At 33.7% G+C, this 12831-nt stretch overlaps 1 protein-coding gene across 1 annotated transcript in view; it reads left to right on the forward strand.

Annotated features, from left to right (window-relative positions):
- LOC132546978 (DNA polymerase lambda-like) overlaps nt 1–11451 on the forward strand; it is a 45475-nt gene extending 34024 nt beyond the window's left edge. Inside the window, exons 7-9 of the mRNA XM_060210714.1 lie at nt 8929–9020; nt 10034–10195; nt 10327–11451. Coding sequence (XP_060066697.1) covers nt 8929–9020; nt 10034–10195; nt 10327–10434 — 362 coding nt within the window. The 3' untranslated portion in view covers nt 10435–11451. The remainder of the gene's footprint in view (nt 1–8928; nt 9021–10033; nt 10196–10326) is intronic.
- Nucleotides 11452–12831: the final 1380 nt, after the last annotated feature.

A 12831-nucleotide genomic window follows, 5' to 3' on the forward strand; every position in this document is an offset into this window, starting at 1 on the left:
GAAATACTCAACAGATAAAAGTGACTTATATATACAGAAAACATATTATTATGGTGTGGAGGTTGGCGAAGTTGGTTTTTTAGTCAATGAATACAAATATAAATGTAAAGCACGAGAAAAAGTCAATTTTGGACGGTAAAAGAATTATAAATTTACTATATAATGTGTATACATTACAATCACTACCTGTTACTTTTGAGTACTTTACTACTACATCAAGATATGATGCATAACTCTATGCCAGACATAAAGCTGTTAATTGCAATAATTACCTGACTGCGTTGACCCTGTGACATATATTCAGCTCACCCTTGGATATAATTTGTGATTTGCAGTCACCTGTTGTAGAGGAAAAAAACTCCGAACTGATAGACTATTTAAGTCTGATAACGTTCCCGAATTGTGCGTTACGTCATACATTCCACGTCATTGCAGAAGCCATTTATCACAACTACGACTCGGATGTCTACCTCTTATGGTAGAGACTGACCGATATGTAAATGTACATGAGAACAAGAGACTGTCCTTTTTGTAAAATATCATAGAAAACGGAGTACATTTTCTGTTTTATCAAAATCAATTTATCTCATGATGAGGCGTAGACGTCCTCTTATCAAATGAAATTTTAACTGGTACATGTATAGTGTAAAATACGTCTTTTATTTTGATAGCCGTGCTCTTCTAACAGTGTCTCGTTAGTAGTATCATTATGTTTGGCAATATTTTAATGTGTTTATTGTAAACTATGATGCGTGACACTATATTATTGTAAATGAATAATTCAAATAGCTATGATATACACACATGATTTACTCTCACAGTATAATTTATAATATTCCACATTTTAATTCATTCAAACAGTCACACTCTCCAGAATATAAACTTGCATTTGACGTTGCTTTGGAATCGTGAGATATATGAAAATAATTCAGTCTAATGAGTTATGAGTTAAGTGCACCTACCCATCTACATTTTGACATTTCTTTCGATCACTTTAAAATTTCCTTCAGTCGCCTCTTAGATCTCAAAGTGTAGGCTCTTGACATCAGCGCCGTGATGGACGAAACAGCAGTGCGATGCAGTTTCATTCTTTGTTTGGCTTTGCTCTGGCACTCAAATATGATTTATGTGTATTATGAAATATGTTGGACTCTTGGTTATTCACGAGAACTTATAAACACTAGTAAGTCCCTACCTTATCCCCCTACATTCCTTTGGTTAGGTTTCCACGCGTGTTGTGGTGTTTGAGTCATTAGGGACAAAAAAAAAACAACATCAACATATTCACCATGCATATGCGAATGAAAAAGTAAGAAAACAAATCATCTTTAATTTAAATTACGTCCGTGCTGATAGCAAGATCAAAAGCATTTGACAGCATTTTCTTCACATTCTCCACTTGAATCTGTCCGTATACTTTTATTTTTAACATGCAAAGAGTTACGTGGAGGAACATAATTGAATACACTTTATAACCTACACATGTAATTAGGATTTGACGTCACAGTAGTTCTAATACACTGCATACGTGTATGGGATGGCTTGCGAAATGTTCAAAGTCACATTGAAGTAATGTCTCATTAAAATTTTTAAGAAATCAACCCGGCAAAATAAACTCAAATAATAATAATGATGATGATGATGATGATGATGATGATGATGATGATGATGATGATGATGATGATGATCTTGTTAAATCACAATGAATACAGTAAGAGTGCCAATGTGTAATTATATATCGATATATCTAAATATATTATGACGAAACATTAAAAAAAATTATACCGGTTGCCATGTTCAGGATACACTATCAAAGAATTGAATGACTGTACAACACGTAAAGACAGTATAATTAGTTTGGCAAGTATCCTGGAGTGAGCTAGTCAACAAGAGGGAGTGGTCGACCACCATCCTACCATTGTTACTGCTAAATAATACACTGATAAAACTCAACAAGTAACAAAGGGCCTGCACGTTGATGCCACAGCTAATGGTGCGGTGTTTATTTTGATTCGATAGAAAATGAAGGGGACTGCATGTTGATGTCAACGAAAATGAAAGTAAGTGCAAAGTTGATATCAACGAAAATAAAGAGGACTGCAAGTTGATGCAACGAAAATGAAGCGGACTGGAAGTTGATGTCAACGAAAATTGAGCGGACTGCAAGTTGATGTCAACGGAAATAAAGCGGACTGCAAGTTGATGTCAACGAAAATGAAGCGGACTGCAAGTTGATGTCAACGAAAATAAAGCGGACTGCAAGTTGATGTCAACGAAAATGAAGCGGACTGCAAGTTGATGTCAACGAAAATGAAGCGGACTGCAAGTTGATGTCAACGAAAATAAAGCGGACTGCAACTTGATGTCAACGAAAATAAAGCGGACTGCAAGTTGATATCAACGAAAATAAAGCGGACTGCAAGTTGATGTCAACGAAAATTGAGCGGACTGCAAGTTGATGTCAACGAAAATAAAGGGGACTGCAAGTTAATGTCAACGAAAATAAAGCGGACTGCAAGTTTATGCTAATGAAAATGAAGGTGTTTGCAAAAGGATGTCAGCAGAATGGAAGCTAATGCCGAAGAAACATCAAAGAGGCATCACTTGACACTAAATACTTTGTATATTACAAAGATTTATCCATAAACAAGAAAAAATGACTTTTAGATGTTGGCCATGTGTAAATATAGGTGTCTCCAATTCTTAATAGTTGCCTGTTTGTATCTATGAACGCGCATGTCTTTGCCGACATCATCATCATGCAAACATTATTTTTGAATAACCGATCAACTTAAATCAGTATTCCATGTACCTTATCGTATATTTTATTCACAAACATTTACATCGCGGTATCCCATTGTCTACTAACTTTGAAATGTAATTCTGACGGTCTAGAGTTACAATTCCTCCACCAGGAAGCAACAAGAACATACAAACATATCCACACAATCATAATCCAAACTCAATGAAACTGTGGCAACATATGAACAAAAGAAAGGTTTACAGAGATAGTGATCTAAAGTTAAAACAATATGTCGGTAGATGTAAGTTTTCTCTGACAAGGTATGATATAGAGAGAATATGACTAATGTGTAAAATGACTAATCGATTATTGGCAAAAAGCATCTTTCACTTGGATATAAGATATTGATTTCATTAAAAAGACCTACACAAAAATGAATTAACATCAATATAAAGAACAGCTGCTTCCTATTAATGAAGTTTCACGAATACATTTCACTACAGTTCACAATCAATGTGAGGGATAGTTACAAATGTCTTGTTCAAACAATCTCGGTATCATCAGTACGTCAGAGATCCACAGATTACACAGCGCTGTGTCTGTGACCACTTTGTTCCATCCTTTTGTGACGTATGTTGACGTAGACGGACGTAACCCCAAAATCTTCATTTTTCACAGCCGGATGTAACAGTAGAGTAAGTTAAATGCAGTACCGTTAATGATATAACATAAACTCATTGTACATAGTTATGGTATTGGATCAAATTTAAGATGTATCGAAAAACTGTAGTATCAATACAAACAGTTCTTTATGATGACGCAACAAGTGCTTTGTTTCAACCAGATTGTTATTGTTTAGCATTGGATTTTTGTTATGTGACTTTATTTAATGATAGAAATAGAGAATAAATATTTAAACAGAACCTTGAAATGAAGCCTTTTTCCACTTACTTTCACTACATTACTCAATAACAGATATTCAGATCTGTTCTCTTGAACAATCAGTCGAGGGAAGTTCCGGTAAAAGGTTATCCATTGTGCTGACTGCACTTGATATGATAGTGATTTGAGTAAGTGCGGAATCCTAATTACCATGATACATACATTAATCACATTATTCAGAATCGAACGTGTGTTAAATCTCCCTACTGTTTATATCAATAATATATTAATAGTTCCAGGTATCTCTGTAACTATACATGAGAAAGGTAGGGGAAGGCCAATTAGTGCAAGGTGTCTTAATAGTTATACTTTTTTATAGGGAAGAGGATCGGTCTTAGGACAAGATAGACTTTTTATAGGGAAGAGGATCGGTCTTAGGACAGGATAGACTTTTTTTATAGGGAAGAGGATCGGTCTTAGGACAGGATAGACTTTTTATAGGGAAGAGGATCGGTCTTAGGACAGGATAGACTTTTTTTATAGGGAAGAGGATCGGTCTTAGGACAGGATAGACTTTTTATAGGGAAGAGGATCGGTCTTCGGACAAGATAGACTTTTTATAGGGAAGAGGATCGGTCTTAGGACAGGATAGACTTTTTATAGGGAAGAGGATCGGTCTTAGGACAGAATATACTTGTTTTATAAGGGAAGAGGATCGGTCTTAGGATAGGATAGACTTTTTATAGGGAAGAGGATCGGTCTTAGGACAGAATAGACTTTTTATAGGGAAGAGGATCGGTCTTAGGACAGGATAGACTTTTTATAGGGAAGAGGATCGGTCTTAGGACAGAATATACTTTTTTATAGGGAAGAAGATCGGTCTTAGGACAGGATAGACTTTTTATAGGGAAGAGGATCGGTCTTAGGACAGGATAGACTTTTTATAGGGAAGAGGATCGGTCATAGGACAGGATAGACTTTTTATAGGGAAGAGGATCGGTCTTAGGACAGGATAGACTTTTTATAGGGAAGAGGATCGGTCTTAGGACAGGATAGACTTTTTATAGGGAAGAGGATCGGTCTTAGGACAGGATAGACTTTTTATAGGGAAGAGGATCGGTCTTAGGACAGGATAGACCTTTTCATAGGGAAGAAGATCGGTCTTAGGACAGGATAGACCTTTTCATAGGGAAGAAGATCGGTCTTAGGACAGAATAGACTTTTTATAGGGAAGAGGATCGGTCTTAGGACAGAATATACTTGTTTTATAAGGGAAGAGGATCGGTCTTAGGACAGAATATACTTGTTTTATAAGGGAAGAGGATCGGTCTTAGGACAGAATAGACTTTTTATAGGGAAGAGGATCGGTCTTAGGACAGGATAGACTTTTTATAGGGAAGAGGATCGGTCTAAGGACAGCATAGACTTGGAAACTTGGAATTATCTTGATATGGTTTAGTGTCGCTGTCGGTTATGATGTGATGACCTACCAAGGATAACACGGTTGATATCCATTATTAAAAATATACTCGTTGTTTTCTAATTATGTTGTCCCCGGCATTATGATAGAATATATTCAAACTCACATCTTGAATAACTACATGTCTGATGATTAAGTAATACATGTCTGATGAAATAATACATGTCTTCAAAAATAATACATATCTTCTGAAGTAATACATGTCTTCTGAAGTAAAACATGTCTTCTGAAGTAATACATGTCTTCTTCTGAAGTAATACATATCTTCTGAAGTAATACATGTCTTCTTCTGAAGTAATACATGTCTTCTTCTGAAGTAATACATGTCTTCTGAAGTAATACATGTCTTCTTCTGAAGTAATACATATCTTCTGAAGTAATACATGTCTTCTTCTGAAGTAATACATGACTTCCTCTGAAGTAATACATGTCTTCTGAAGTAATACATATCTTCTGAAGTAATACATGTCTTCTGAAGTAATACATGTCTTCTTCTAAGTAATACATATCTTCTGAAGTAATACATGTCTTCTTCTGAAGTAATACATATCTTCTGAAGTAATACATATCTTCTGAAGTAATACATGTCTTCTTCTGAAGTAATACATGTCTTCTTCTGAAGTAATACATATCTTCTGAAGTAATACATGTCTTCTTCTGAAGTAATACATGTCTTCTTCTGAAGTAATACATGTCTTCTTCTGAAGTAATACATGTCTTCTGAAGTAATACATGTCTTCTTCTGAAGTAATACATGTCTTCTTCTGAAGTAATACATGTCTTCTTCTGAAGTAATACATGTCTTCTTCTGAAGTAATACATATCTTCTGAAGTAATACATGTCTTCTTCTGAAGTAATACATGTCTTCTGAAGTAATACATGTCTTCTTCTGAAGTAATACATGTCTTCTTCTGAAGTAATACATATCTTCTGAAGTAATACATGTCTTCTTCTGAAGTAATACATGTCTTCTGAAGTAATACATGTCTTCTTCTGAAGTAATACATGTCTTCTGAAGTAATACATGTCTTCTTCTGAAGTAATACATGTCTTCTGAAGTAATACATGTCTTCTGAAGTAATACATGTCTTCTTCTGAAGTAATACATGTCTTCTGAAGTAATACATGTCTTCTTCTGAAGTAATACATGTCTTCTTCTGAAGTAATACATGTCTTCTTCTGAAGTAATACATGTCTTCTTCTGAAGTAATACATATCTTCTGAAGTAATACATGTCTTCTTCTGAAGTAATACATGTCTTCTGAAGTAATACATGTCTTCTTCTGAAGTAATACATGTCTTCTTCTGAAGTAATACATGTCTTCTGAAGTAATACATGTCTTCTTCTGAAGTAATACATGTCTTCTTCTGAAGTAATACATGTCTTCTTCTGAAGTAATACATGTCTTCTTCTGAAGTAATACATGTCTTCTGAAGTAATACATGTCTTCTTCTGAAGTAATACATGTCTTCTTCTGAAGTAATACATATCTTCTGAAGTAATACATGTCTTCTTCTGAAGTAATACATGTCTTCTGAAGTAATACATGTCTTCTTCTGAAGTAATACATGTCTTCTGAAGTAATACATGTCTTCTTCTGAAGTAATACATGTCTTCTGAAGTAATACATGTCTTCTGAAGTAATACATGTCTTCTTCTGAAGTAATACATATCTTCTGAAGTAATACATGTCTTCTTCTGAAGTAATACATGTAATACATATCTTCTGAAGTAATACATGTCTTCTTCTGAAGTAATACATGTCTTCTTCTGAAGTAATACATATCTTCTGAAGTAATACATATCTTCTTCTGTCTGTCTTCTTCTGAAGTAATACATGTCTTCTGAAGTAATACATGTCTTCTGAAGTAATACATGTCTTCTGAAGTAATACATGTCTTCTTCTGAAGTAATACATGTCTTCTGGTGAAGTAATACATGTCTTCTTCTGAAGTAATACATGTCTTCTGGTGAAGTAATACATGTCTTCTTCTGAAGTAATACATGTCTTCTGAAGTAATACATGTCTTCTGAAGTAATACATGTCTTCTGAAGTAATACATGTCTTCTTCTGAAGTAATACATGTCTTCTTCTGAAGTCTTCTTCTGAAGTAATACATGTCTTCTGAAGTAATACATGTCTTCTGAAGTAATACATATCTTCTGAAGTAATTCATGTCTTCTGAAGTAATACATGTCTTCTGGTGAAGTAATACATGACTTCCTCTGAAGTAATACATGTCTTCTGAAGTAATACATGTCTTCTGAAGTAATACATGTCTTCTTCTGAAGTAATACATGTCTTCTTCTGAAGTAATACATGTCTTCCTCTGAAGTAATACATATCTTCTGAAGTAATACATATCTTCTGAAGTAATACATGTCTTCTGGTGAAGTAATACATGGCTTCTTCTGAAGTAATACATGTCTTCTGAAGTAATACATGTCTTCTGAAGTAATACATGTCTTCTTCTGAAGTAATACATGTCTTCTGAAGTAATACATGTCTTCTTCTGAAGTAATATATGTCTTCTGAAGTAACACATGTCTTCTGAAGTAATACATGTCTTCTAAAGTAATACATGTCTTCTGAAGGAATACATGTCTTCTTCTGAAGTAATACATGTCTTCTGAAGTAATACATGTCTTCTTCTGAAGTAATACATGTCTTCTGAAGTAATACATGTCTTCTGAAGTAATACATGTTTTCTGAAGTAATTCATGTCTTCTAAAGTAATACATGTCTTCAAAAGTAATACATGTCTTCTGAAGTAATACATGTCTTCTGAAGTAATACATGTCTTCTGAAGTAATACATGTCTTCTGAAGTAATACATGTCTTCTGAAGTAATACATGTCTTCTGAAGTAATACATGTCTTCTTCTGAAGTAATATATGTCTTCTGAAGTAACACATGTCTTCTGAAGTAATACATGTCTTTTCGAGTAATACATGTCTTCTGAAATAATACATGTCTACTGATGTATTACATGTCTGTTGAAGCAATACTTGTCTGCTTCTGAAGAAATACATGTCTTATGAAGTGATACATGTCTGCTAAAGCAGTGCATTTCAGCCTAAGTAATGCATGTCTGTTGCAACAGTAAGACATTTCTGCTTCTGAAGTAGTACAGTTGAAACAGTACATATCTTCTTCTGAACTAATACAGTTTTGTTGAAACATTACATGTCTGCTTCTGAAAAAAAACGCATGTCTGCTAAAGCAGTATTTGTCTGCTGAAGCAATACACGAACAAAGCTAATTGAATAAGAGACAACTTATCAAGGACGTTTATATCGATCTGAAAACTTCGACTTCAAAGTCTCAGCCAAGAGGATAAATGAAAAAATGTTTATCGTACAATACGTTTTTTTTTAAATCTATATCATAGTCCGCATTCGACATCGAATAAAATGTTAAATGTACACATTTTATACTTCACAGACTTTTATATATCACTCAAAAATGTTACACAACACACGAGTAGGAAAGTGTGAGATCTTCAGCAGCATATTTCTCACTATTAGATATCAATATATCAGTTTAGTTCCTTAGACGCTTTCAACAAGTTAGTATTGGTAGAGGGGAGATAACACGTTTACTGTAGAATAGCTTTCACTGACGAATCTGCGAAGGACGTTAACAGCTATATGATGAAGTTTAATTAAATATTTCGCTCCAATCTACTTAATCATAATTTTTATTCAAATGTGCACTTTGCTTATTTTTTTACAACCTTTCCCTAGCCTCATACAAGCTGAATAATAAAATAACAAGATTAATACACTCTAGATATTGAAGTAAATCATGTTTGTTTTAGGTTTTCTCACAGATGATCTTGTGACATCTGAGGATGACGGAAATCAAAAGAAGTACCTAGGAGTATGTAAACTGCCAGGGGAGAATAGACGGGTAAGTACGGTAACTTGTGGGATAGTAGACGAATAGGTTTGTAAACGAGAAGTAAAACTGTAGAAACAGAAAGGATAAGTACGGTAACTTGTGGGATAGTAGACGGATAGGTTTGTAAACGAGAAGTAAAACTGTAGAAACAGAAAGGATGAGTACGGTAATATGTGGAATAGTAGACGGATAGGTTTGTAAACGAGAAGTAAAATTGTAGAAACAGAAAGGATAAGTACGGTAATATGTGGGATAGTAGACGGATACATTTGTAAACGTAAAGTAAAATTCTAGAAACAGAAAGGATAAGTAAAACTGTAGAAACAGAAAGTATAGTAAAATAGAAACAGAAAGGTAATATGTGGAATAGTAGACGGATAGGTTTGTAAACGAGAAGTAAAATTGTAGAAACAGAAAGGATGAGTACGGTAATATGTGGAATAGTAGACGGATAGGTTTGTAAACGAGAAGTAAAATTGTAGAAACAGAAAGGATAATTACGGTAATATGTGGGATAGTAGACGGATACATTTGTAAACGTAAAGTAAAATTGTAGAAACAGAAAGGATAAGTACGGTAATCTGTGGGATAGTAGACGAATAGGTTTGTAAACGTATAGTAAAACTGTAGAAACAGAAAGGATAAGTACGGAAACTTGTGGGATAGTAGACGGATAGGTTTGTAAACGTAAAGTAAAATTGTAGAAACAAGTACGGTAACTTGTGGGATAGTAGACGGATAGGTTTGTAAACGTAAAGTAAAATTGTTAACAGTACGGATAAATACTGTAGCATGAAGAGTATGAACTGCAAATGTTAGAAAAGATGGTTAATGGTTATACTCGACATGTAAACTTTCAGGGGACATTGAACGGTAGCTATGGTAATATGTAAACTCCTCGTTGAGTCTACATAGGTAGCGTTGTTTACCTGAGGAAAAAGTCTAAGTCATGGGGGATGTATAGACATGTTGGTAAAATAAACTGAAGACATTATTTTAAATGTTAAAATTGTTGGTTTTAGCATCGACGACTTGACATCATTGTTGTTCCCTACGACGAATATGCATGCGCTTTGGTATATTTCACTGGATCTGCCCATTTCAACCGTTCATTGCGACATCTAGCAAAGAAGAAAGGAATGTCTTTGTCGGAACATTCTCTTAACGTTGGAGTGGTTAGGAATGTAAGTTATGAAAACTCATCAAAGTAAACATAATGAAAAATAAATAAATAAAAAAATAACATGAAAGCAAAGTAGTAGTTTACTCAACGTAATTTCTAAACTTGAATTTATTATGACTTGTAATTTTTCAGGGATCGGAAAAAGTATTCGAGGGTACACCAGTGCCAACTCCTACAGAGGAATCTGTTCTAGAGAAACTTGGAGTACCATATAGGCCCCCAGAGGAAAGAGATCACTAAAATAACTTATTTAGATAAACCGTTGCAACGCTTTTACAAATATCTAATAACGAGCAAAGAGACACCTGGTCATATTACACAATTTTTACCTATCCCATGTGCAAAGTTAGCAGTTTATTCTGGTCTTGAAAATATTTTTATTTTATAGCAAAAGCTATTGAAAAGCTGGATTACACGAAGCTGTCGACCTCCTTACAGGTATACTAGGTGTCAGAATGCTGACAAATGGGGTTTTAGCTAGTAACACCATGCGGATTTTTACTTCAAGTTGTCAGCTAGTAAAATCCTAAAGAATGCAGATTTGTGGCGTCATTTTGTCTCACCCTGGACGCCTACAGACGCTTTTTGTTGGGTGAGATTTCCCTGTCATAATCTAGGTGTTGACAGTACTTCCCCTCTTATAATAATTATACAGTATCCTAAAACATTTCCATAACGTTATGTCAACAATGTCAGCATTCAGTTGACAACATCATTACACGTGTAGATGCTCAAAATGGTAATAAAAAAATAACGATTCACACATTTGAGATAGGATTATTGCAACCCTTGGATCTAGTGCTTGGTAACATCATATTATTTCCTTGTGGTTGAGATCACCAGCAACGAGATGAAAAAATATTAAATCTCCAAATTACTTTATAACGCCAAATGTGGAGGTCACTGCTGTTAATCTCGAGAGTGGTAATTAGCCCCCATCGTTTAATGTTCAATAGCAAGCACTGCGACCTAATTCATCCAATATCATCATTACACTATCGCACTCGGTTAAAAGTGAAAAAGGTTCATCCCACATCTTCCTCAGAGGTATGTTTTAGATAAAATATTGTCTACATTATCTAACTCATTGCGTCGTTACCTGATCAGTATGTCAAAATGGCGTTGGCAAGGTAATGTTGTAATTTTAAAAAAAATGGTGATATTTTAATATTTATTACTTATTGCTGTGCTTTTGATTTAAAATATATATATATTTAACTAATTGAAATGTCACTGTATTGAAACTTCGAATCACGATTTCCTTCATATGTTTTAAAATCATTTGTCCTGTTATTTATTCGAGAGAATAAATCTGCTGATAATAACGTTTGATATGAAATTGATTAATGGAATTATATAATCTGATATGCATTATTTATGAAATTAACATACATTATTAGTCCTTATCACATCAGGGAATATTTTATTAATTTACTCATTATATACATATGTACATAAAATAATTGAGTGCATGCATGTATAATGCTTTAGAATTAAAGAAAATACATTGGAATGATTAAGGCGTTCTGGGAGGTGTGTTAATTAAATCTTGTTAAGAGAAAAAATAATTAATATTTTCTTAACGTTGATGATAACAAAATAGTTTTTTGACAAATATAAATGTTGTGTTTAAGTCGTCAAGAATCTTTGTTCGTTGAAGTAGGAATAGCCAAATGAAATTGTTAATGTATATTTCAAATATGAAAGAGCATAATGAGTTTGATGGAAGCTGAAATTTTAAATAATTTAATAATTTTTGCCCATAAAGTTAACTTTACCTGTTTAAGGCTATAGATATGAGGCGCCTAAAAAACTCAGGTCATTGAAATATTCTTTTGCTTGGTCTTTGATTAGCTAGCCTATATTTATGTATATATGTTTCAAATGAAATATTTTTTTAGAGGTACCGGGAGTCTACAAATGTATATTTCAAGTCATAGTTACAAGAATACAAAGGAAGCACAGAACAGTATGTGAAGTGTATTTCCGATGGTCTTTGTATCTGTCAATGACATGTTGGTGATACTTTTCCACAGATAAAATATTAAGAAACATAATCACAACATACGATGTGATTTGGCAACGACATCCAATATACAGCCATATAAATAATGTATGTCATACATGTAATGTGAAACATAATAAATTGTTAAGCGGAAAAACATGGTGGTTTTTCCCTCGGTTACGAAATCGAAACTACGTTTGGCATATTTTCAAAAAAATACTTCGTCATTTTAAAACGGACACCACCTTATTTACATGAACCCACGAGATAGAACAGTGTGTAAACAATCATTCATATCTTGGTTGCTAGGCTCCCAATCGAGGGTCATGTGCTAGGATTATCGGTGAAGTGATTAGCTGGAAAATAAAGGTACATATATGTATTTTGTATTCAAATAATAGAATTTCACTTATTCATTTATATATGAAAAGAGATGAATTTCTGTACAGTTTTGACAGCTTTTGTCATCGTTAAGTCCATCGTTTTGCAAAATGTAAGCCTCCAAAGTACAATATGAATAAAGGATTAAAAATAAATATTATTTATTTCATTCATTTAAATTATGGGTTGATAATAACATGTTTGTGAAGTCTCTTTTTGATGTACAGGTAAACATTTATGTACGTTTTTGT

The sequence above is a fragment of the Ylistrum balloti genome, unplaced genomic scaffold, assembly GCF_031769215.1.
Source record: "Ylistrum balloti isolate Yb309-2 unplaced genomic scaffold, AGI_CSIRO_Ybal_v1 Utg369926, whole genome shotgun sequence".
Classification (NCBI taxonomy): domain Eukaryota; kingdom Metazoa; phylum Mollusca; class Bivalvia; order Pectinida; family Pectinidae; genus Ylistrum; species Ylistrum balloti.